The 26,487-nt window shown below is 32.7% G+C and overlaps 1 protein-coding gene and 1 long non-coding RNA gene across 4 annotated transcripts in view; one reads left to right on the top strand and one right to left on the bottom strand.

Moving 5' to 3' along the window:
• Positions 1-13,393: 13,393 nt before the first annotated feature.
• IA-2 (tyrosine phosphatase IA-2) overlaps positions 13,394-26,487 on the bottom strand; it is a 134,564-nt gene continuing 121,470 nt past the window's right edge. For all 3 annotated transcript variants that reach the window (XM_036366842.2, XM_014247686.3, XM_070107606.1), the window contains exon 11: positions 13,394-26,456. In XM_036366842.2, coding sequence (XP_036222735.2) covers positions 25,877-26,456 — 580 coding nt within the window. In that variant the 3' untranslated portion in view covers positions 13,394-25,876. The remainder of the gene's footprint in view (positions 26,457-26,487) is intronic.
• The window catches only part of LOC118681609 (uncharacterized), a 147,495-nt gene continuing 141,307 nt past the window's right edge, over positions 20,300-26,487 (top strand). The window contains exon 1 of the long non-coding RNA XR_004977348.2: positions 20,300-20,372. This is a non-coding gene — a long non-coding RNA (uncharacterized lncRNA). The remainder of the gene's footprint in view (positions 20,373-26,487) is intronic.

Genomic DNA, 26,487 nt, shown 5'->3' with positions numbered 1-26,487 from the left:
CAACGAAATTATTGCCGGCCTAATGGTGTTGCTGGTTAAGGTGAGTGAGTGAGCGGTGGTGGTTGCTCTGGTGAGTGAGTGGTGAATGGTTAGTTGTTTGATTGTTGAATTTTCCGACAGCAACGATTAATTTTTGACGCTCAATGGCGTTAGAAAAATAACTAGAGGGTTGCCGAAGTTGTCAAAGTAGCCGCGTGGCCGCATGTCACACGTTGTTTTTGTAGTTGTTGCGCAAGATTTTCCTTTGTTGTTATTGTAGTTGTTGCGCAAGATTTTCCTTTTTTACACGCGGCTGCCGCACAGCAACCCCTTTGAGTTTTCTTTTGGTGCTGTTTTTATCGCTGTTGTTGTTGTTGTTATCAATTTTGTTGTCGTTGCGGTGGTACGCGCTTCTTGGCATCGTTGTCATCTATCAGACAGCAGCTGCTCTCCCCTACGCCGCCCTTTTAGTCAAATTTCTTTCAGATTGGCCGCCAGCAGCGGCGTTGCCATTGAGATGCTGAGTTGCTCATACATATTTACATATGTACATATGTAGGTATGTACACATAAACACTCTTATGACTATTTTTATGTGCGTATGTATGTTTGTCATTGAAAACGGTCGCCTCTGTGCTCGCTTGTCAGCTGTCAGCATGCTTTGCGTACTCGCACTCGATTCGATTTTCATGTCATGTATTTTCCTTTGTCAATACACACATATACCTATTTATATTCACATACATGTACGTTTGTATGCGTTTGCTTGAATTTTCTTCTCTCTTCGCCTACTTGTAGCGTGTGACGTTTGGGCATTTTCCACCTAATTTTCCAAGCAACAACTTTTGCTCGCTACACAAGCTGCGCGCCTGCTTCTCAATACGTGTAATTTATTCAATTTTTGAAAATTAATTTTTTGAAATCGCTTTTGAAAAAATCTGCATTTTCAATTTTCGGCAAATTTTCAAATTAAAACAACAACAGTATTGGCATATACAAATATATATCAACATAAACGCCAATAACTACACATATAGGTATGTAAGTACATACATATGTATGTATGTGTTTTCCGTCTGCCTTGAATTGTCGCTTTGAAATTTGGTATACTAAAAACTTTACTGCTACATTTGTTGCTTTTCATTTCCAAACTGTTAGTTGAAGTGCCACTGTACTATACAGTCAGAAAGTTTATACAGAAAATTAAGCCTAAAAGTATGCTATGACTTTTCTAGTTAAGCATGTTTGTGTGGCTACTGCGCGTATTAGTGATGAACATTTATGTCAACGAGCAGTTGTTAAAGATTTAGTCCCGAAATGGATCCCGCATGAGAAAAAACGTTAACTTCGGCTGTAATATTAGGTGTAGTAAAAAGAAATCCATCATATTCGCATGACCCGTTCATTTTGTATAGCAGCCATATGCTATAGTGGTCCGATCTGAACAATATATTCGGATATTGTAGAACAGAGAGTAACTTATGCCAAATTTTAAATAGATATTTTGTCAAATAAAAAAGTTTTCCATACAAAAACTTGAATTTGATCGTTCATTTTGTATGACAGCCATATGCTCTAGTGGTTCGATATAAAACATTTGTTCGGAGCTCATAAAATTTTCTTGGACATTAATTCAAGCCAAATTTTTATGTGGTACTCTTTAAATTTTACAATCCCGAAATTGATTCTCTGATTTCTATACATTTCTAATACAGTCCCGAAATAATTTACAATCCCGAAATGTTTATGATCGAGATTCCGTTATATTTTTCGAATATTTTATTTATAAGACTGTTGAACTTACAATCCCGGAATTGATTCCGAAATTTTTATGGCGCTCAAGCTGGATTTCGGTATATTTTTCATAAAATTCTGGGGTATTGTATTTATAAGACACTTAAACTTACAATCTGAACTGATCCCGATAATTTTATGAAGCTTAACCTTGATTCCATTATATTTTTGGTAAAATCCCCGAATATTGTATCTATAAGACTGTTGAATTTTCAATCCCGAAACTGATTCCACTAACTAACACTGTATAGTATATAGTATATACTATATTGATCTCGTGTCGAAAGAGACTTTTATTTAGTTCAAATCATCAAGTTTTGTAAAACCATATATCTTATATTGTGGGCTTGCTCTAGGTATTCTTTAAATTGTATGACTATAAATGAAAATAAGGTATGACCTTGAAAAATTATCGATTTACGAATAAGGGAGAGATATAGAGTACTTAAGTTCTTTAAAACCACTTTTTATATTGCCTCTAAGAAGGCACTATTTGATTCCGCCCGTCTATTTGGTTTACACCAGTTGTTTGTTGCACGCTAAGCATTGGCGAGTAGAAGACATCTAATAATGCTTAACTACCATATTAATGTACATATGTATGTTCAAGGTGAATAAACTCATTAAAGTCTGCCATCGAATTAGCAAAATACATCAAAAGGTTCGCAACATCAAGGGTTCTTTCTTTCCGTACATCAAACAATTTGACACGCGTTCGGCGGTAAAATTACAATTAAGGCATGATGATATGCGCTCGTCACCAAGCCGACAGTAGTTTAAGGCTTTTTGTCGGCCGCGTCTTCAAAGGAATTTCGCCGATATGCGACTAGGAGCGCAGCATCGGCAAAAAGTGGACTGGAATCACCCTAGCGAGAATAGTGCAGAAATTATTTGATTTAATTTTTTCCCCTTATGGCTACAAAACAAACAACTGAGTAGCGAACAGACATTTGAATGATTGACAAACATGCAAGGCAAAACCTCGAGATCAAAAGCATACAAATATTATATTAGAGCGGTAATAAGTGAATAAGTGTGCATTAGCAGCACAATAAGGGCTGCAACGAGGTTCGCTGTGTACCATGATTAGCATAGCAGAATGGTGTATATAGAGAGATGAATGTACATATATACATATATATACTACTACATATACATACATAACATACATATGTGTATATATCATATGCTATGATCTCGCTTTATATGCTATGTTATTGCGCTTGCTAAAGTGCGCCGTCTAAAAGGGTCCAATGGGCGTGCACTAATTGACGGATACGTACATATGTATGTATGTATGTACATATTTATCAATAAAAATTTATTACAGTTGCACACTTACAGTTTTCCACTCCAGCATAAGAAAAATAGCATCTGTTATGCTTTTCTTTTCGGTTTCTGCTTCCATTTTTCCCTCTCCATTGTAACCTTATCAACCGACCGCGGAAAAACCACTTAGCGGCGCTAGTGTGTGCTTCCTTGCGTGATTTACGGTAATTACTCGAACGCTTTTGTTGCCGCCGCCTTCAAAGGAATTTGCCGATATGCGGACTAGGCACACAGCAACATCGGTTGGTTGTCAGAAAAGTCTTCGAAATTCGAGGAAAATTCTTTACGCTCAAGCAGCCAAAATTGTGGCAAGCTTTACGCACATTTGTATGGGTATATGTGCCTGCTGACCGCAATATGTATGTCTGTATGTATTTTCTGTACACATTTTGTTTAGGAACGAAATAATTGTGGAAACCCACCCCATTGGCCGCTGCTTCATTGTCACCCCTAATGTGGTCGACAACTCAACAATTGTCTACAACAACTTGCAACTTTTCTTTCGACGCTGGAAAACTAATGCTTCGAATGTTTGTGAGTAAGTGTGTGAGTTTTTGTGTAGTCTCCTCAACAACAACGTCACACTTACCTCCTATTTGGCATATATTGCACTCGCATATTTTGTACACTAACACACTAACCCAATAAATAATAATAAAAACTTTTGCCAGCACATCCCCTTTATTGTTGTGTGCTGCATTGCCACACTTCTCTTATACATTCTGTGCGCCTGGTCCGCATATCGGCAAATTCCTTTGAAGGCGTAGCCAACAAAAGCGTCGTCGCCGGTTGCCGGTCGCCGCTCGTCGGTCCCGTGGTAATCTTGTTGTGTCTGGCGGTTTTTGGCTTTGATGAACGCATTTCGTTTTTGTTGCTGTTTTTTTTTTGTACAGCTGTTGCCTGTGCAACCGTCACCAATTGGCCACAAGGGTCTCTTGACGTAGCAGAGCTGGGTAATTGAAGTTTTTCCGACACAAGTGCGGGGTCTACGAATGCATACAGACATATATATGTATATACGTAGTCTCAGATTCATGTGTATTATCGGGGTTCAGCGGGGTGCGGCTGGCGTGACGCAAATATTTTTTTATATGCAAATGTGTTTTATAAACAAGATCGCAGCATTCGCAATGACAGGTGTTTTAGTTGTTGTTTGTTTTGTTGTTTTTTCAATGAAAGTGAAATACTTGGCAACTAATGAATGTGTGCAAATTTAACTTGTGTGTATATACATACCTATGCACTCACATGCGAACTCGTACAATTTATTTATTTGTTTACATTTTCGTTATGAATAAATTTATTAAAATTCTCAAAACTTTTTCGCATACACAATTTTGCCTAGTTGCACCACAAATGCATTATTTTTATAGACTATTTGCTAATCTAATAATATAAGGTGTGTTTTCGAGACGTATGAAACTTTTCTCTCACATGTACGAAGGCGGTCAGATAACGGTCAAAATGTCAGCCAAATCGAACTCGGATTTTTTTTTGAAGCGACCATGTTCATGGATTTTAGAAAAATGGAAAAAGTCCAATATCAGTTCGTGATTCGATTCTTGTGTTTATAAGCGAAACCGCAAGCTCATATATAGATATGGCGCCTTATCTCCTTCGACAGCGACCGTCAAAAAATAGTTCAACGAGCTTCGACGTGGTTGCATCTTGGTTTTTAATGAGACACGCCCAGGTGCTCTGAAAATGGCTAGCAAGGCGAGCAAGTAGTACAATCGTGAGACTACTTCACAGTAGTTTTTGACATTGCTTAAACACAATTCTAAGGAGTTGCTGCGTCATTTCGTTACCCTCGGGAAAACATGGATCCACTGTAACGCATCAGGGACCAAGGAACAGTCGAAAAAGTTGACTTTGCCCGGTGAACCCGAACAAAAGTAAGCAAAGACTTTGCCATCGACCATCACTGTTTTTGGGATTTACATGATACGAGGAAATCCACTACATGGAGAAGGACCAAATGACTCCATTTGCCGAAAACCCTTCTTCCATGCCAACGCACCGTCTCACAACTCCGTTGTCTCCAAAGCCAATTTGATTGAACTAGGCTGCGACCTGCTGTCTCATCCACTGTATACTTTAGATTGGAAGTAACTTCGCTTTGTTTCGAAACTTGAAAAATCACCTATTTTGCAGACCTCCAAATCGTAATTTTTCCAAAACACTCGTTCTTATAATATAGACTGCGTACTTATCGAACTTAGTTACTGCTTCTTAAGCATTGTATACAAATGAAAGCCTCATCGACCAGATGGTAGTTTTATCATTGAAGGTTGAGTCGGTGACTTTCTCTCGAAAATAATTGTGTTCTTTTTTGGCTATGCATTCCATAAACTTGATTCGCTTCTTCCATGAAAAAATTGTCCTTAAAGTTCCATTTATAGCAAAACACCGTATTATTTCATATCATATATTTTGTTATGATATATTAAATGTAAATTTTTAGATCTTTGGTAAAAACTATATATATTTAGATCCGTTCCTTATTCTGTTCGAGGTTTTTGCCATCAATGTCTAGTTCGTCGACGAGGAGTTAGTTTTTTAGAAGAAAATCCAAAAAGAAATAGAAAAAATTAAAAAAATGTTTAATAATATCGAGCACTTTATTAGCTATAACCTCACTTGATTCAATTGTTGTGACAGTTGTCAAAGACTGCATATTATAGGTTTATTTATAAATTGGATATGGTGTCACTTGCAAGAAGAAATTTCACACCTGCATGAATATAGCGTCCAATATTTTATGTCTTCTACCGTATACTACTCACACTACTTAACCAGCAGATACAACAGCAAAAACAACTGCTACATTATTGTTTCCTTTTTTTACTTCCTGCGCACTGCATTGAAGCCTGCTGCTTTACCACTAAGCGCTCAACCCCAAACATTCGCTCTTTTTGTTAGATAATCAAATTAAATGCTTGGCCAAATGCACACACACACACTCACAAACGCCCAAGTACCTTTGCTCTTTACCATAGCAAGGAAGCGGAAAATTTCATCAAAGCCCACCGACAAACGGAAATTGGTTTTAGGCGGAGACGCTTTTGTTGCCGACGTCTTCAAAAGAATTCACCGACATGCGGAATAGGCGCACAGAAACGCTTGTTGGTGGTTAGAAGAAGCGTTCAAAATGCCGAATGCGAAGTACTTTGCTCGAGTGAGTTGTTATTATGGCAGCTGCAATGTATGCTTTATTTAGGGTGTTTGTTGAATGTTATGAATGTGTATTCCAAAGAAAGATGGGTTTATTACAATACATTTGAAGATTTGAGTAGAAGGCACGAGCTGGTAAGTAATGTCGTGTACGAAAGTGTTTTCAGAGGAATGTAGGTGTCATAAAACGGCAGGTCGTCTGAGGAAGTCTCTAGAGTATATTAGAAATTATAATAATATGAGAATAGTATATCTTTCTATTTCTTATTGACTTTTTGATCCAATCCTGCGATTGTCAGCCGAGAGTTGATGATGCTTTTTGAGAATTACACTTGGAGGTTTAATATGGCCCGTCAAGGTGTGACTTTTATTAGAAGAATTGGTTAGGTTAGCTTGCGGACACCATTCGACTCTCAAATGTAGAGGCTGCAGTAAAATTGTGAAGAGAGGATGCTATAAGAGCGAGAATTTGAAAAAAATTATATACTATAATCACTAGGGAACAAACTTCCTCTTAAATTCCTCGTTGTCTTTCCCTAAATAGCATGTGTTTGTAGCGACTCTCTATACGATACGGGTTTTTACGGTTGCTAAACAATACTTGGTGAGCACTTGAATGATCGTTTTCTGTGTCATACACGTGATCTTCCTCCGGTTTTCATGTACATATGTAGCTTGGCTTAAGGTTATGTATTATATACTACTGTGCATAAAATGTAAATTCTATAATTATTCTTCCAAAAGAATTCCATCACCTACAAAGTAATCTCCGTCTGATAAAATACACTTTTGCCAACGCCCTTGCATTCCTCGAAACAGTCAGAATGGTATTTTTCTGCTATAGCCTTCAAGACCTTTTATTCGATTGTTATCTCCTCAATCGACGTGTCCTCATTGGCCGTTTGAGTTCGCTAAATAGCCAGAAGTCGCACGGAGCCAAATTAGACAAATACGGCGGTTGCGGAATATGAGTCGATATGAGCAATATTTGGCAAAAAAGTGGCGAAGACCATTTCAGTATGACATATTGCATTATCGTGGTGAAGAAACGATTGGAAGAATTGTTCACCCATATTTCCGGCAGTATAAGGCGAATAGCTTGACGCAAACGACGCGTTACGTTCAAATAATATTCTTCGTTGACAGTTTGGCCCTGCAGAAGAAATTCACCACACTACGATAATCACCTCACCTTACCTTTTATACACAGTAGTAGTACTGTTTTTTTCGCAATAACCTAATTTGTAACTGTGAAATCGGTTGGAGTTTTGAAGCAGTTTTTTCAAGCATTATTTGGCTCAGCCGACTCGCTAAAGGTAACCTTCCACGAAAATATGGATACTTAAAAGCTCCGGGAATCAATACCTGCTTTAACCTCCCAGCTCAGTTGTGAACAGTTAGCATTATTTCCAATATTATTATTCTCTCTTTGAGCGTGTGATTTTCTGGTACCGGCAGTCCAAAATACTGGTCCAACTCTCCTTAAGCCTCCCTAATAGAACCCAACTTGTGTCTAAATAATGCTAAAGTTTCCTGAAACTTCTTTGCTCAGCTTTGAACCGTTATTGCAATCACTTCAGCCTTCTATTATATGCTGAGAACTAATCGGCTACCCTGACGTTTCATCATTGATACCAAATTTTTATGTTATATTTGGTTCAGCTTCAGCTGACCTTGAAAACAATAATTACATATTGTATAATCCTGACCAAAAGAATCCAAATATTTTTAAACCACCCTAATTTGCATATAAATTTTATATCTGCATACTGTGTACTCAATATTCCCATAATTTTTTAAGCGAATTTCGTTCGCGTGATTCACAAGTACTTGTGTACCTTAAGTTTCGCTTAGAAGTTTTCCCGCCAGCTTACATTCGTACAAACATACATATGTACGCGTATGCATGCAACCATATCGTACACCTACATTAAAGGTGTAGCCATCAAACCACAACAACAACACAAAACACCCAAAATATTGCAATACTCACTTGAACATCCACCAAGAACGCTTGCTACGCAAAGCTGCGCGCCGGTTCCGCATATCGGCAAATCCTTTGAGGATGCCGCTCTAACGCATAAATACTTATTATTAATACACATACATACCATACGTACAACAACAAGCACACAAGGTCGGCTTACGCCTTTGATAACACTTTCCGCTTGGTTGCTTTCGTTTTTTCGTGGCAATGGAATTTGTTTTTTTTCTTCTTGTTTTTGGTTTTTGATAAAGTAAACGCCGCTTTGATCGCGCGTTCAGTTAACCGCTACTTGTAAGTACACACATACATATATGTTATATATTTATAGAGCAGTATAAAGGCATTGGGCGTCACTTACTGAGGTCACTCACCACTCGCATACCAATTTTTATTAAAGCACTTTTGTGATTTTAATATTATGAAATGAATTGACCGCACAAGCTCTGAAATTACGCTGTAAAATATGAACTTTCCGATCAATTTAAGCGTTTTTAAATATATGATTTTGTGTACACCCTAACATTCGGTGTGGCTTGACTAATTATAGTATTTAATCACTGCGAGGTGTATAGTTAAGCGGCGAACAAAAAAGGCATGTAAGAAAGGCCAATATTCGGACTGAATCGAGCCATATACTCACGCAGTTTGTAAGGACTTTATTCACACAACTTTAGTGAAATATTTTTTTGGGTTTCTGCAAAACTTTATTAAGCAAGTAAGGAAGTAGTAAGAGAAGGAGAGGAGACGCGCAAATTACTATATTTTGGCGGTTAGGGCAACACATTGCCTGATTTCATCAATCTTACCAGCAAACCACATTATGTGCAAAATCACATGTTGATTAAACGCTAATAAAATACCTTATAGGTGGGTAAAGTGGCTGTGTTTCGACCCACCTAGGCCTTTAGGAGGCCCATTGTGATACCACCGGGACTGTGGTCCTCTCACTCTATTGCTCCATTCTGATCCACCCCGCACTTCTGATGAACTTCATCAGTGAGACAAGTTTTATCCGTTCAACCTCCGAGACGTCGTCAAGAAACCCACGACCGATGCCTGCGATTCTTTTCCTATATAGTGCTCCTCAGTCGCATAGTAGATGTTTAATGGCCTCCTCCTCTTCTACTTCCTGACAGCTTCTGCAATAGTCGTTATATGGCGTACCAAGTCTACTTGCATATCTGCCTACTAGACAGTGGCCTGTTAGTACTCCTACTAGAGTTCTTATATCATTCCGTTTGAATTTTAACAGTCGGCATGTGCGGCTCATATTCCATTCATGCCACGTTTGCCTGCTAGTTGAGCAAGTTAGGGAATGACTCTACTGACACTTGGCTATTTTAATGACATGTTGGTCGATTAAGTATCTACAAGTAGCCAGAGGCATATATATGTCCTCCTTACCTAGGATCTACTTGTAGGGTGGTGCCTGTTCTGGCTAGTTCATCTGCTACACAGTTCCCGGGAATGTCACCGTGTCCTGGGATCCATTGCAGGTTTACCGTGAAATAGGATGTTAGATCCGCTAGAAGATCATGGCATTCTTTTACTGTCTTCGACGAAGTCCTATGAGACATCAGAGATTTCAAAGCCGCCTGGCTGGTATATAAATATATTCCTTGTTGTGAGCACTCTCCTTGTCAGTATAAGAAGGCTTTCTTTAACTGCGGTGACCTCCACTTGAAAGACACTGCAGTGGTCTGGTAACCGGAAAGCGATTTTGGTATCTAGTTTTGCTGAGAAGACACCGCCGCCTTATATAATATGAAGTATATTTTCGACACTAAGCTAACCCGGGTGACAAAAATTCTTATGACAGATACATTGGTTAAGCGTTTATACTAACTTGCAAGAATCCACTTGAATTTTTTTTGAACACAAATTTTTTTTATAACAATGGTAAATAAAATTTAACTTGTTTTTTGTTTTATGAGGTTTCTGGACCATGTTTTTTTACTAATTTGACGTCACTTATTTCAAATCGACCCTCACTTTCTTGTTTGTGATTATGGGATATCCGAGCTAAGACAGAACATTGGACTAAAAAAGTTTGACCTTTAAGAGTGAATTTAGTACCGGGTTGCATGAATGTGATGAATGCCCCTCTAATAGCCACACACCTTATTACATATTACCCCTCTTCATATAAAGCTGGGTCTGATAAAACAGCTATAAACAAGGATAGAGAATGTTTTAAATATATCAGTGAAATATTTCTGAAATTGAGCACAGAAAAAATTAAAGCTGATATATTTGACGGTACTGCAATCAGGGAACTAATAAAAGACCAACATTTTACTGATTGTATGACAGATAATTAGAAATCTGCATGGATTGAATTTATTAGGGTTGTGCAACATTTCTTGGCAAATAGAAAGTCTCCAGACTACATTCAAACATTGGGCACTACATATTTGGAATCAGCATGGCAAAACTATACAAAATCAGGTAAGAAACCCCATAAAACCAAACTACTGTTTTCCAGTGGAATCACCTAATCCATTTTGAAAAAATTTGAATACTCTTTATCCGGTAGCCGATTTTCAGGAAGACTTCCGAAAAAAAGTTTCTGATGGTGAGAAAGCTATTCTGCTTAAAACTATCTCAAACCCAAAATTTAAAAAAAAAAATTGTTTTATTAACGACTATTTGTTTTAAGTCGACTAGTCAAAATTTTGAGTTTTGGTAAAACGGCGCCTCTAAAAAAACAGTCGTTTTAGTGACAAAAAGTACACTTCAGAGTGGCTGAAATAATCGAAATTGTTATCACAAATCTTATTCCTTCGATCATTTCTTGACCAATATATTATATCTCAGCAGATCGTGTGAAAGTTTTAAGTCGAACGGTAAGCCGTTTTGAAGATTTTTTCCCACCAATTTTCGAGAAAAACGAGTTTAAGATTTTGGTAGCCAATTACACTAAGTTAAAAAATCTTACATATACAAAAAATCTTTTATATATATTTCCGAAACTATTTGCCTGATCAACTTCAAATTTTCGAAGAATATTTTTCAATATATATACATTCGATATATATCATAAACAATCGATATTTTTGAAATTTACAAGTGGATATAACTATTGTCATGCATAAAACCAACTAGAATAACGAAAATCGTTGTACAATATATACATATGTATTTTATGAGGGCTGTGACAATTCATGAACCGATTTTATCCATTTTTGACACTAAAATATAGCAGAATTTTATTTTCTCACAAAAATGTTGCTTTTATTCTGCCCTATGCCCGGGCTGTCAAAGTGGTGAGTTCTTTACTCAGAATGTTGCCTTCTTACCTGAAAAAAGTGCAATATTTTCTACCCTTTTTTAAAGTTATTTCTTTTAAATCAAGTTTTTCTACTAATTGTAATGACTCGATCAATTTTGTTAGGCTCTATAAAAAATATTGCAAATGAGTTGATAAGCATTTTTTTGTTCTTTTGTTATGTAAAAAATGGAACATTTATATATATAATATAATGTTGCCATATAGTGAGGCAACATTTTAATCGAGAGCACGCTATTAGTTCTTAGCCTGATTTTAACAATTTTTCGCTCCAGGCTACAATTTTAGAAAAAAACAATTTCATTAACTGGTTTAAGATCTTACTAAAATTTTCGGTATAAAGTCAGCCCTATCTTAAGTTATGTTTTAATATATTTATCAATGCCTGATTTTTTAATTTTAAAGGGAAAAAATTTGAGGGAATTTGAGATAGTGTTTTTTAGAAAGTAGGCAAAGTTGTTATTCGATTTCGCCTTGCTTAACTTCTTTTGACTTCCAGCTTAAGCTCGTGTGATCCCTAGATTGGCCTCGCGTATTGCCTATCAAATTAATTAAGCCAAACATTCCTATATGACATTGTCTTTCCGACTGAGTGTATGACATGAAATTATGCAAATGGGCGAAAATCGTCATACAAGTATAAGGTATATTGAGGCTCGGTGAGGATGGATTGATTTCATAGCTGGACTTTTTGAATATAGTTCATCAATTATACATTTTATTTTTAACAGATCGAGTATTATAAACGATGGTTGGATGAGTACTTAGCCTAACCGTCAGATGGCGCCACTATCACAAGGGAAGAATATACATTTTCGTGGACTGATTTTATCCAAATTTTCGAAATCAGACTAATAGTCTATTATGTGAGTATTATTGGGTCGATTCTACGCGGATTGCAGAATAAACGTCTCCATTTGACAAGATCAATAAAGTTGAATAATCAACTATTACACCGCACCAGCACACATCTCCACGGTTGCCAAATTGGTCCAACTAGACTACAAACTGGTGCATTATACTTATCCACGATATTCTTCAAATTTGGTCCCATGTGATTTGTTTCTGCACACTTTGAAAAATAATTTGCGGACAGAAATTTGAGTCAAATGAAGAGATTATCGCTGCTACGGAGGTCTACAAAGTAGCCACCAGAAAACGTTAAAGTTGTAGCATCGGTGGGTTAAGTGTATCGAGATAAATGGGGGGATATTTTCAGAAACAAATCGTAACTTTTTTCAAAATTTTCGTTTTTTTTCTTCCATGCTAGTAGTTAACGTACCACCCATACATACTCGTAGTATAAAGACTTCTTTAATTTTAATTGTATAAAGACTTCTTTCATTAAATAAATATCGTTTAGGAATAATTTTCTGAACTAGTAGGTGAGATACGAGTTTTTACTTAAAGTGCTGTGCCAGGAATTAGAGTAAAACATGTACAAGGATATTATTCATAGTATTAAGTATAAAGGATTCCATCCCAAAAGAACTGTGCCTTGCTTGGCGGCCAAGAATTGAACAAGCCTATTTTTGATACTTTGTTCTGATGTCAACCGTATTTCAGTGAAGGCGTTTTGGAATGACCGAAACAAATGATGTTCAGAAGGGGCAAGGTCTGCGTAAAAAGGCGGGTAAGGCAAAGCTTCTAGCCGCAAATAGTTTTTAAGCGGTCTTGCCGCGTGAGGCTCAGCGTTGTCATGATGGCAAATGATTGCCTCGTGTCTAGCCGCCAATTCCGCGAAATTTGAATACTTACGTGTATATTATAACTGTGCGCTAATTATTATAACCACCTTACTTTTGCAATTCCTTCCGAGTAAAGAAAAAAATTTCATAAAGAATGCACAGAAAGAGATATTTTTTATGTGTTTTTTTTTAGTTCTTTTGTTTTTTTTGTTTTGTTTTTGTTTTCTTCAAGTCTTTTCCATTCCTTCATAATCATTATTTTTAAGCTTTACTTCAAATATATCGAAATTAGTAAAAATGTAAGAAAAGTGCGAGACATCAAATAATAAATGACAACAAAATCGTTAACAAAATTGTATCGAGTAAACAAGTTTGCATTATTTTTTAGTATGGACAGAAGTACTCAAGTATCGAGCGTTTAATTACGTACATATGTATATATGTTGAAAGAAAGAAGAGTGCAAGTTTTTTGTTTTTTTTTTTTCATTTGCTGCATATGCATAAATATACACTTTGGATTATTCATATAATATACATACATATTTATATGGATATATATATATTTTGTACATATACATACATAGTATAAGTAAAAGTATTTTCGCTTTTTGTTTAAATTTCTTTATATGTATATATATATATAATAATAATAAGTTTGTGTGTAGCTATATGCTTGAATTAGAAAATTAACAATTGCACAAATATAATTGAAGTTTTGCAGTTTTTTTTGGTTTCAGTTTAATAATAAATACATACATTTACAATATACATATAATAGATATACATACACATATGTATTAAGAGTATTTTTATTTATTTTTTTTTTTTGTAATATTGATAGCTTCTGTTCGCATATCTCTTCTTGAAAATTGGATTTTTTAAGTTTTCTTTTTAATGTTTTATTAAAAAATTGGCTTCAAAGTTGTTGACATTTAAGTACATAGATTTTAATTTTTGCGTTTTGCTAATTGCTTGACTGTTGTCGAAAAACTCTGCTATGTATTTAATATAGTTTTCTTAGTTTCTACGACAAATATTAGCATTTTCGCTTGTGAAATTTTTTCCGCTGAATTTGCAACACAAAAGTGGGGAGTTTGGACGAAAAGTTTGACATAAATTTATGCGGAAGAAAACGAAATTTTTAAATACAAAACCCGCTCTAAAGATGTATTTTTTACTTGCTATTATTGTTGTAATGTAATTTTAATTTGTTTTTTTTTGTTTAATTACTTACAACTTTTTTGCAAGTAATTTTTGTAAGTTTTTTTATATATAATTTCATTATATTTTTACATTTAGATAAGAAATTTTTGCTAGCATTTTTTATAATTTTGCTTGATTTAAAATAATGTATGCTTGCCGTTTCGCTTGATTGTTTGTGGATTCATAATTTTGAAACTTTTATATTTTTAATTTTCATGCCACTATTTAAATTTTTTTAAACATTTATTTTTGCACAACTTACTTTTTAATAATTAAACTTGAAATGACACTTTTGTTGTTGCTGCTTTTGAAATAACCGTATACATATACACAATTTTCATTTTGAGTGCAGTTTTTGGAGTTTAGGAAAAATTAGTGTTTTTGTTTTATATGTTTAACAGCAGGTATGAGTGGAGTTGTATGAATATTAAGTAAAATTTTTGTGTAAGGGATAAATTCTATTGCTTAACAAATGTTCTCGGTCATTATAAATGTGCTTGGATAAATAAAAATGAATTGAGTGTTTTTCTTGTTAGACGCTCAAAAAAATTTTTTTTTGAACAGTAAAAAGTTTTGAGTGTGATATTTTAACTAAATGTGTATTTTTTACAGTACAAAATTATACCAGATTATGTTTGTTGAAACTCATTTGAAAAACGAACTTCTTGCTCATTAATTTTGAGCATAAGAAATCGAAAGAGTCGCTTATTTGCTAAACCCATGAAAATACTCAATACTAACACATACCCAATGTTACGTAAGATATGGTGAATAAGTTGTTAATTTGATACTAAATTTATATTTTTCTTTCGACTTTTACATAAAAAATTAGAGTCTTTAATAATAAAAAAATATATATACACAAATAAATATAAATTTCGTTTGAGTGCTTTTCAAAGTAGTCATAAAAATCTTAAAGCTGCTTTAGACTTTTACACGACAAATTAAACTTTTTAAATTCATTATATAATATCAAAAACAAAAAAAAAAAATAAATAAAAAAAAAAAATTGAAATAACTCAATTGGGAATTAACTCAGTGTTTTTGCAAGCAATACATAAAAGTTTTTAAAGCTTAGCATTTAAGCTTTAAACGAAAGCAATCAACTGTTAAATGAAATAGTCCTTCTACAATTTCTTTTAAAATTCAAAAATTAAATTTTTTAAAAAGTGCTTTTTAATCATAAAAATATGTGATGTGCTTTTTCAGAAAGCTCTTTCTGTGCAATGTGTTTTTTACATAATTGATTGTTTTACAGTTTCATTTCAGTGTTGTATGTTACGAGAGCGATTATGTGAATTGTACGTGAGCGCAATATAGTATATAGTTTGCGTCTATGCTGAGTGAAATCGTTTGTGCCGTTAAATTTATACATTGTTTGCTCGTTTGCTCATTTGTCTCGCGTAGCTGTACACGTTTGCCGTTATTTAAATGTATAGTGCGTGACCTTCGAGTTATTACGCTTTGCATAATTTGCTCATTTACTCAGGTTGTTTGTCTTTTGAGTAAATAGTCTTTATTTTGTCTATTAACTCATCTACGCCTGGTTTGTGTCCACGCTAAGTTGATTTTATCCTGTTTAACTACCTTCTCTCACACTCAACCAATGAAAAACTCTGTTTCTCTCGTCACGGTTGTCGGTTTTGTTTTTAAGTTTTTATTGTTGTTTTTTTATTTTTTGCTGTAATATATAGTGAGTGCTTTTTTCGTTTTTTGCTTTAGTGATTTTCTGTAATTTTCTCTTGTGCTTCTTGGTTTTCTGTTTTGCGCCTTATTTTTATTTAAAAATAAAATTTAATATTTTTTGCTCTACTATTTCTTACATACATATTTATAAATTTACACACCTAAGCATTACTTGTTTGTGTTTGCAAATTTTTATTTATATTTATTGTTGTTGTTTTTTGTTTTCTTTTCTCTGCGGAAAATTGTGCTTTTAAATGCAAGTATGTAGTTGTATATGCTGTTTACCTCCCTCAAAAAGCGCCATGTAGATATTTTTTTGCTTAGAAAAAATCTGACTTGTTGCTTTTTTTACTGTTGTTATTGCAATTTTGGAATAGAAGTTGACTACCGCGTGTATTTTTAGTGCTTATGGTATATTGTTTAGTTTTTTTTTCAGTGTATTTTATTGTTTCCGTTTCTCCACAGTTTTTGTTTGTCTAATTATAATTATTAGTATATTTTTTGAAATTGAAAACATTTTATGTTATTCTGCTGCTTAATTAGCGTGTTTTATTTAATATTTATATATATATATATTTATTTATATATATATATGTATATGTTTATATGTATGCATTAGTAATATACTTTCTTTTTATAATTTATATATATTTTTTAAATATTTTTCTAGCCCTTCATGCCTTCTAAGCAACTCTTTTTTCAGCTTCCTTCCTTTATTATTATTATATTTCGTTTTGTTTTTTGTTTTTGTTTCCATTTTTATTTTTAATACTTTTTTTTAATCTAATATGCGATAAATTTTGTATATATTTATTATCGCAAAAAATCTTTTCGTAGGTATGTATGTTAAGTATGTTTGTTTAATTGTTTTTGTGATTTGTTTGTGGCATGTTAAGTGTGTATACTCTTGTCACTGTCAGCTACCATTTCATCAGCATGATCTTTATATATATTATATTATATAAATTGTACTCATTTCTTAGTTTGTCTCTCACGCAAACTCTGCACTCAGCCAGTATAGTTTTTCTTGTTCATATTTATTTAAAACAATTTTTTTTTTCAAATTTTTTTTTAACATGTACATATATATTTAACATTGGATTTTCGTATACATATACATATATAATTTATTTTATTTTATTTTTTGCTTTAATTACAATACATATATAGTAATATTTTGTAATAGTTGACATATTTTAAGTCTATATATATTTTGCTATATTTGCTTGCTGGAACAAGTGTAGCTTGTAAAATCCAGCAGTTTTCTTAATATTTTTATAATTTTAAATTTTTTATTAAATATTTTTTATTTTTCATATTTCCGTCACCAGTAGTTACACCAAAAATGCATGAAAGCCTTTATTTATTTTTTTTATTTTTAGACTGTTATGTGTCTAAAAATATTTTTTTTCATATAAGTGTTGTTGGATGTATTCATATAAGCACGTTTTTGCTGCAAATTTAATTTGGGGTACTGTGAGTATGTTCTGTGTCTGCTATTTTTTTGTCACACTGTGTAATCTTGTTTAAAGTGTATATATGAATTTTCATGCCATATGTGACTCTTTGTATGTAGTGATGTCTGTATCTAGTATCTATATATATTTTCTCCTCATCCGCTCCACTTGCTCGTCTTTTCTTCGTAAAACTTCTCCTTAAATAATTTTTATTAATTTTTCAAAAATGTCCACTTTAGTTACAACAACAATATTTACTACATATAATTGAAATAAAATATATTTATTAAATGCTTAATAATTATTTACTACACATGTAAGCTTTTAACAATTGTTGAACGTCATTTTGTTTGCTTGATAAATTATTTAATATATGTATATATATATAGTTTATGTATATTTTATATTTTTCAAATAATAATTGTTTTTCATCACATCTACACATATATTTATTAATTTATTTATAATTTTTGATATTTTAGACTCATACATATATATACGTTACATCCATATATAGTTTTATAATTTTGCCTTTAATTTTTTTAATTTGAAACATAGTATAGTAAAAATTGTTAGTTTTTCAATAATATACGTTTTTTCCACTAGAAAGTTTTATTTTGTCGAAAAGTAGGCGTTCTATACCTTAAAAAGTAGCTAGCTATAACTTCAATTAGGTTCTCACTGCTCGCTTTAACGCACGACACTCTCGCACTGTGCTTTAGTATCAACTCTATCCCTCTCGCTCTCTCTCTGCACCTTAAAGCTCAACTCTACAGAAACCGTTTTTTTTTTGTTTTGTTGTAGCTGTCGGAAAGTCAGTTTATGTGCTTTAAAGAAGTTGGTTTTGTTTGTTGTTTGTTAGCTTCGTCTTTGTTGGTTGTCCACACTTTCGTTTAACAGACTTCAGACTTCCTGCTCCAGCTGTCTCTTATATCTTCACATTACTACCACACCTCTCATACATCAATTACCCCCGGTACCATTTCTAATTGAGTTTTTCTTTTTGCACTTTTCCTTGATCGCTGTTTTGCGTCATCTCTGGCTTAAAACTATATTTTTTTTGGTTTTCGAATTTTTTAATTAAATATATTTGTTTTTGTACTATGTCACCTGCTGAACACCCGCCCGCTCGTCACTGGAGTGTAGGGTCAGTTTTATGTACTAGTTTATAGTCTCGGTAGTTCATAACTGTATTTTTATTTAGTTCGTTACCCCGCTCGTTGGTCCACTGTCCGATTTCGTCATAATTTGTGTATTTTTTAGGAACTTATAATACCATATCTTGTCTACTTCTCACAACTTTATTCGCTCTCCCACTCTCCGCTCACCGCCATCCATCGAGGTAGAAGTTTATAAATTATTTGTTTTGGTTTGCTTTGTTACTGTTTTTCTTTGTTGTATATATAGTTTTCGCTCTATTTTTCGTGTTATTTTCTTCGTTTTATACAATCCTCCTGTTCAAAACTGCGCTCCTGCTTTTTCGGTGATATCCATTTGTTGAAACCCCGTCTTAAAGTCATCTATAGCTGCTCTCTAAAGTATAATTTGCGCCATAAAATATTGTGCGCAAGTTCCACAAAGCTTTTGTTTTTAGAGTAAATCTTTTTTATATGAGAAAAACTAGATAAAGCGCTCCAATTTGATTTGTGCTTTTAGAGAAAGTTAAGTTTCGGTGTGAAGTATGCTTAAGTTGAAGCTTTGGAACGTTTTTTGCTGTTCAGTGTTGCTCACTTGAATAATTTTTAAGTTGCTACAGAGCTTTCAGTTTTTAGGAGCTTTTTGCAGTTTCTGTTTTGAAAATTTTCAACTAACCAGTTGATAGAGTCCTTGCAGTTAAACTTATGATTTGGTTCTTTACTTTATAACACTGCTTTTGTAATGCTTTCCTTTTGAAGATGGAGGTGTTTTTGTGAGAAAGCTTTATTTTTGTCGAAAGTTTAACTTTTTTTGTTTGGCTTCCTTTTGTTAAGCGCGTTGGACTCTCGAGCTAAATTGCTGACTTTTGCATTTGAGTCATTATGGCTTCAAGCTATATTTTGAAAAGCTTTCCTGTTTTTGCGTTTTTAATCATCGTCGAAGGTTTAGTTGCGTAATATTTCGCAGCTTCCGAAAGCCCTTTAGAACAGTTGTTATTGTTTAGAGGTTTTATTTATTTGACAGCTTCGTATCGTTTTAAGTTGTTTTGACTGTAGTTTTTAAAAGCTTTTCGAAAGTGTTTGAGTTTTTTTATTGAAATAATTTTTCTGTATATTCTCATTTACTGCTCTTTTATTTATGGAAAGCTCAGTTGGTTTGCGCTTTATAAGTTTCGATAAAGTTTCAAAAAAGCTTGAAAAAGGTTTAGCGCATTCATAAGCTTTTTCTTCGCACAAGTTTTTAATTTTAAAATTCTTTCAGTGTTTATAATTTGCTGTATTTTAGGTATATATATGCTTTTTTTTAAATTTACACCATCATGAAAATGTATGCAGCTTAAAAGAAATCTGAAAATTTGAACATAAAAGCTTCTGCATTACTTTTTGTAATTTTTTTTTTTTTGTAATGCAAAGTATGGTTATGTTTGTGTATGTATGTAAATATTAATTAATTAATTATGTTACTATTATGCTCAATAGTTTTGAGTTTTATTTGACTTTCTTCTTGCTACTAAATATATGCTTCTTTTTCTTGCTTGCAGTTTTGGCGCTCAAAAATCGAACTTCGCTTTCATTTTGCGAATTATGTCTGAATTACAGCATTATTAATTGTTAATAATTACAACAATCAATTGAATTGATGAAACTTATGTACGTATACTTTTGAATTATATATATATACTGTATATATGTATTTAACATTTTTATGCATATTTACATATATAAATTTTTATTTTTTATATTTTTCATGTTTATGTTTATTAATGCATGTTTTGAAAAATTCTGCTGATTTCACTACTAAATATGCTTTTGATATTTTTTATATATATATTGTTTGAGAATTTAATTTTTTACAATTTATGAACTTTCAACGTTTCATGAAACGACATTGAAATTTTGTGAAAATTCTGTTTTGATGCTTGCTATAAACGCTGAATATTTTGCATTACATAGCATATATGTATGTTTGCATTATTTTTATATATTTAATGTTTTTTCTTTTTATTGAAATAACTTAATTTTATTTCTACCACATTTTTCTTTTTTTATTAATTAATTAATTAATTATTTTTTGCGATCTCAGTTGGTGATGGTGTTTCGAGATCGCCACAGTTATTGTAATATTGTTTTATATAAATAGTTTGTTTGCGAAAAAACTTGTGTATTTTTGCTTTTATTGTGTTTTCAAGTGTAATGTTTTTGTTGTTTGAGTTTCTCGCAAAAAAAAAACTCAAACTGAAACAAGTGAGAACTCAAAAATGCTTTACAACTTAGGAAAAGTAAGTTTAAGTCAGTTAATGCTTAAGCTTAGTAGAGCGTAAGTTCTCTATAGTATATATATATATATGTATTTTTTTTTCAATTATATATATATATAGTTATGCATGATTTTTAAATTCTGTTTTCAAACATGTTTTTGCGCATAAATTTAACGAACTTTTTACCTGTATATATTTGTATATAGTTATATTTATATTTAATTCTTTTAACTTTTGTGCTAATGATTAGTAACAATTTTCGAGAACGTTAATATATATTTATTAGTTTTGACTAATATGCAAACTACATTTTACTTTATGTCGCCATTGATAGCATAACATTTGAATAATTTATTTAAATTTTATTTTAACGTGAGAATTTTTCAACTTTTTAATAATTAAATTTTTTTAGTTTTTTTTTTATGCGTAATCTTCAACTATGCTGCATATTTATAAATGTTATGCCACGATGTGATTTTATTTTTCGTGAAATTTCACTTTATTTAGTAATTTCTGTGTATTTCATGAAATTTCCATTTCAGTGTTTTCATACATTGTTTATGTTTTCAATCAAAACTGCAATTTTGTGGTTTTAAAATTATTGGAAATACATAAATTTTGCTATTTCTGTATATAAATATTGTATGTATGCATAGAACTTTGGAAAAAAAAATTTAAAACACTTTTCTGATTTTCACTGAAATTTCACTATTTCAATTTCACTATTTTTTTGTTGTCTTAGTAGATTTGCGCGGAACTGAATTTAATTTTATCTCCAACTTGCCAATTGAACTTGAACTGTTAAAGGTCGTATTGAATATAACTATTCATAATAAAAAAAAATCATATATTTTTTGTTAACAAAATTTCCTTTTTTACACACTGTTGGTGTGCCTTTCCTTTAATTAATTTTAAACAATTTTTCTTGTTGTGTTTTGTACTATTTCATAATTATTAGCCTTCAAACAACATTTCGCCGTCACTTTGTCTCTACCACTCATTACTTTTTTTTATAAACTTGTTTTCTTCATTTATTCTAGTTTTTGACTTCTTCAATTACTTGCTTAAATTTTTTTTTTTGTTTTTAATATTTGTGTATATGATTTGCGTTGTGTTGTGGTATTTGCTGTCAGCAAAGCTTTAAACTTGCAAAACTCTGCACATTCCGCAAGTTTTCATAGCCAGCGACAGCAACTTCGGTTGTGCAGTGTATGAGGTGTGTTGTATTTTGTACCATTGTTATGTGTGTTACTGAGAGATTTATATGGAAGTATAAGATGATTGTATTACATTTGTTTCTATGTGTTCCAAAACTATTGAAAAATAACTGTACACAATCTAAAAAAATTACTTTTACTTCGCTTGAAGCCTCAAACACAAGTTATGCGCGTCTTAAAATGTATGGTGCTCTTATTAACCAAATTCCGCGAAGACGCTAAGCGCAAATACATTTGTACTATATGTAAAATATTACTAAAAATGTAGTAGTTTCTGCGTTATGAATGTCATTTTTCTAAAATAAGCGTCAAAAACCAAAATTTGCACGAACAAATATGTAATAAATGAAACAAAACTGACGAAAATTAACTTTTTTTATGAAATATTTGCATTTAAAACTATAAAATAGTAGTAATTGAATATAGTATCCTTTACTAAAAATGGGTATGTGTTAGATGTCCATTTATGTATAGAAACTTTTAAAAATATATTAAATTTTTAACATTAGTTTGCTTATCATTGTCGTTGATGAAAGTGTTTATCTCGTGTTACTTTTGCTATGTATGACTGCTGTTTTCGTATTTTCTAAAAAAATTGTGTGCGTTTTAAGACTTTGTAATCTTAACATTGCCTCCAAATTCATGAACTTTAAAATAACTGTCCAAAAGCTTTTTGTGCTTTCATAGCAATTCTTTTTTCTTCACACTTCATTTCACTTTTTAGTTACTTTCTATTGTGCGCTTTAACATTTTTCTTTTGCGGAAATATGAAAGCTTGCTGAAAGCTTTCACATACATACGAAATCTCATTTCCATGCCAATCTATGCCAATGAAAATCACTAACAATTATAATGTTGTGTGTTCTCAATTGACATAGTGGTACTGGTAAGTATTAGATCTTTAGTGATTCTAACAAATTGTGCTTTAAAAAGTGACATTTTTTATTTTTGCGTTATAATATTTCAAATATTTTTTTGTAATATTTTAAATTGCATTTCTATGCAACAAGTTTGCTCTAAGCTCTTGTTTGCTTTTGTGCATTTTTTATATTTGATATTAGTTTTTTTTCATTGTGCTTTTTTCAATAATAAAAGCTTGTGCTTCAATGCTTTTTAAGCACTTCAAAATAACGAATTTGCAAAATTCTACAATTTTTAGCTGCCCTCGTAGAAAAGTTAAGTAAAATTGTATTATATAGAAATTTTGCAAATAATGAAATTTTGAAGGGTGTTTGTGTGTGCAACGTAGCTTCCGAAAATGGTGGTTCTTGATTTTTCATTAAAGAGTTCGTGATTTGACGTGTTATGCCAGTATGTGCACCTATTCCATGTATATGTGTAAAGTATATTTATATATTATATTATATATGGAAACACAGAAATCATTTACACATAAGTGGTTAAGCTTTTAAGCACGACGCAGGTGTACATAATAAATCAACATTCATACTATAAATATTTAAAAGTTTTAAGTTGTTTTTTTCTTTTAACAAATGAAAGCACATTATGGGTGCCGAACGCTCTATTTAATGCGTGAAAGCTCAACATGTTTTCCTTGAAGCTTTAAAAATGTTAGTGAAAGCTCCAATATGCGTGTAAAAGCTTTTATTGTTTAAGTGAAAGCTTCAACTTGCGTGTGAAAGCTCTAACTTGCATGCGATAGCTGCAGATTAATGTAAAACTTTGCGTGCGAAAGTTCTAATTTACGTGCGAAGGCTTCAATATTGAGTGCGCATGCTACAATTTGCGTGTGAAAGCTCCAAGTTGTTAGTGAAAGCTTAATTTTTTTGCACGTAAACTTTTTTTGGTGTGCTAACAGTGCAAACTTACTTTTTTCTGTGAAAGCATGATGCTTCCAGTGAAAGCTCGCAAAATATATGTGAAAGCTAACACAGTTTTTGCTAAAATTCACAAAATCAAGTGCTCACATTTACTTATCAAGTTACATATAAAGCTAGTGCTTGTAACGTTAAACTTGTTAAATTTTTTTCTTGTAATAAATTTTTGATAAAAGCTTTCACTTGTTGGCTTGTAAAATTGTATGTGTTTTTCTTTATTATAAGCTCTTGTGCTAATTTGTGATTTTACAGTTAGCTATGATTTTGCTTTTGTGCTTGAAAGCTTCCATTACATCAAAAGTATTTTAAGTTAGTTATATATTTAGTTAAAATATGTACATATATGTATATACACATAAATAATTAAAGTAAAAATATATTTCACATAACAACTTTAGCTCGGAATGCATCTGATGTGGTATTTTCAATTATACATACATAATATTGGAGTGTTTTGTAAATATGTATTTATATGCATATATAAGATTTCTTTAAATATATGTAAATATGCGTTTAAAGTTAATACATTGTAAATATTTGTTTTTGCACATAAATATTTGAATAGTTTTGATATTTGTTTTTGTATGTAGTAAGGTACACATTACACTGATATATGTATGACATTTGTTATATGTATATATGTATTTATCGTATTGAGAAGACATTGAAACATATATATATTTGTAGTAAATACCTTTTAGGTGCATGTGTATAGTTTTTCAAATATTTTGCACATCACAAAAAAAATGTTTTTTTTTGTTAGAAATTTACAAATAACACGTAGACATGTATGTTGTTATTGTAGTTAGAGTTAACATTTAAAAGAATTTTTGTGTATAAATACTCATTAAAATTATTTGCTTACGGAAATGAATTGAAGTTTGCAGTGGTGTTGTTGATACAAGGGATGCAGGATGCAAAAAACTGTTTTTGTAGTTGTAAGTGCATTTGTTGTACATATATATGCGGTTATTTCAAAGAGTTGATCATGCACATCAATAATACAGTTATTTTTTGCTCAATAGCATATACTCAGATATATATATATAATTAATTATTCATTTTGAGTTTGTTTTTTTTTTTTCTTCCATTTCGCAAATAAACATTTATAATTTTTTGTAATTGTATGATAATTTTACATATGTTTAACAATATTTGTATTTGCTTAATATTTAATAAATAATTGTTTATGGTTGGTTGTTTGCGGTCTAAATCTAAACGCATTTTATTATGTCTTTAATTAAGCTTGTATATATATTTAAGTGAGTTTATGTGTGTGTATTGTTCAGTGTGGCTGCCACGCATGCGCCATTTACTTGCATAAGACGTACCGCTTCAATGGGCTGGATTGTAATGATTTGTTGAAGCGGCGACGCATTAATCGGAAAGCAAAATAAAGCGTCTGCGCGACATGCTGAACTCAAGTGTTGCGTGTGTATACTTTTATTATTAATTAAATTTAATTTAATTTGCAAATAACTTGTTTTGCGCACAATTTACGGAAACAATTTAACAATATAATTGTATTTTATATAGAATTAAAAAAAAAACAATCGATAGCTTAAAAGATCAAAAGAAAAAAAATCTTGCTTCTAGCCAACCAAATTTAGCCCGTTTCGAACACGCCAGCATACTACGCACCAGTAAATTAACTGTACTTACGAAAAGTATAATACTAACTTTTAGTATACATATAAACCATAACATTATAATCGCTGCCTTCAAAGTAATTAACACACTTCTCAGTGTCAAAACAAAATTAGCATAAATAAACAACCACTCCGCCGCGCTTGCAATATGCGCGCGGTCCTCAACACACAAACCGCCGCCGTTTAGCGCGTTTACTTTTTCTTTACCGCTGCTGTTGTTGTTGCCGTTTTTGCTGGCGTTGCTGGTGCTGCCTTCGACTCCTTAAGCTCCGCTTTGCCGCCCTTTTCGCGATCTTTTTCACCACTGCCATTCTTTTGCTGCTGTTGTTCGCCCTTCTCTTTTGCGCCAGCTGTTGGTGCTGTTGCTGCCGCTGTTGTTGGCTTGACAGCGCTCTCTTTCGTCGCTTTGGATGTTGTTGCCACAATCTCTTCACTGCCCGTTTCCTCCTCCATCAGTGTGCCTGTTGTCGGTTCTTTGGCCTCCAATTCACGTTTCTCATTCGATTGATTTGCCGGTAGCGCTTTAAGAATTGCATGCACCTCTTCGGCTACTGCCATTAACACGAACTCGAATTGTTGCCGTGTGGCAACGAGGCCAGCACGTTGATCGCGCAAGTGTTCCAATGTGGCGGCGATATCGATTTCACGTGCTCCCTTATTCATGCGTCCCAACACGAGATCGAGCAGTATGTAGGCGCCAGTGCGACCGGCGCCGGCGCTGCCATGCACCACAATGGGGCAGGAGCGGCCGCGATAGGACTTGTTCACTTTTCTGTAAGAAATTTTTTTAAAGAAATGAAATT

The sequence above is a fragment of the Bactrocera oleae genome, chromosome 3 (assembly GCF_042242935.1).
Source record: "Bactrocera oleae isolate idBacOlea1 chromosome 3, idBacOlea1, whole genome shotgun sequence".
NCBI classification, from domain to species: Eukaryota; Metazoa; Arthropoda; class Insecta; order Diptera; family Tephritidae; genus Bactrocera; species Bactrocera oleae.
Note: the sequence above shows the minus strand (reverse complement) of the source record. Positions and strands in the feature narration are given on the sequence as shown.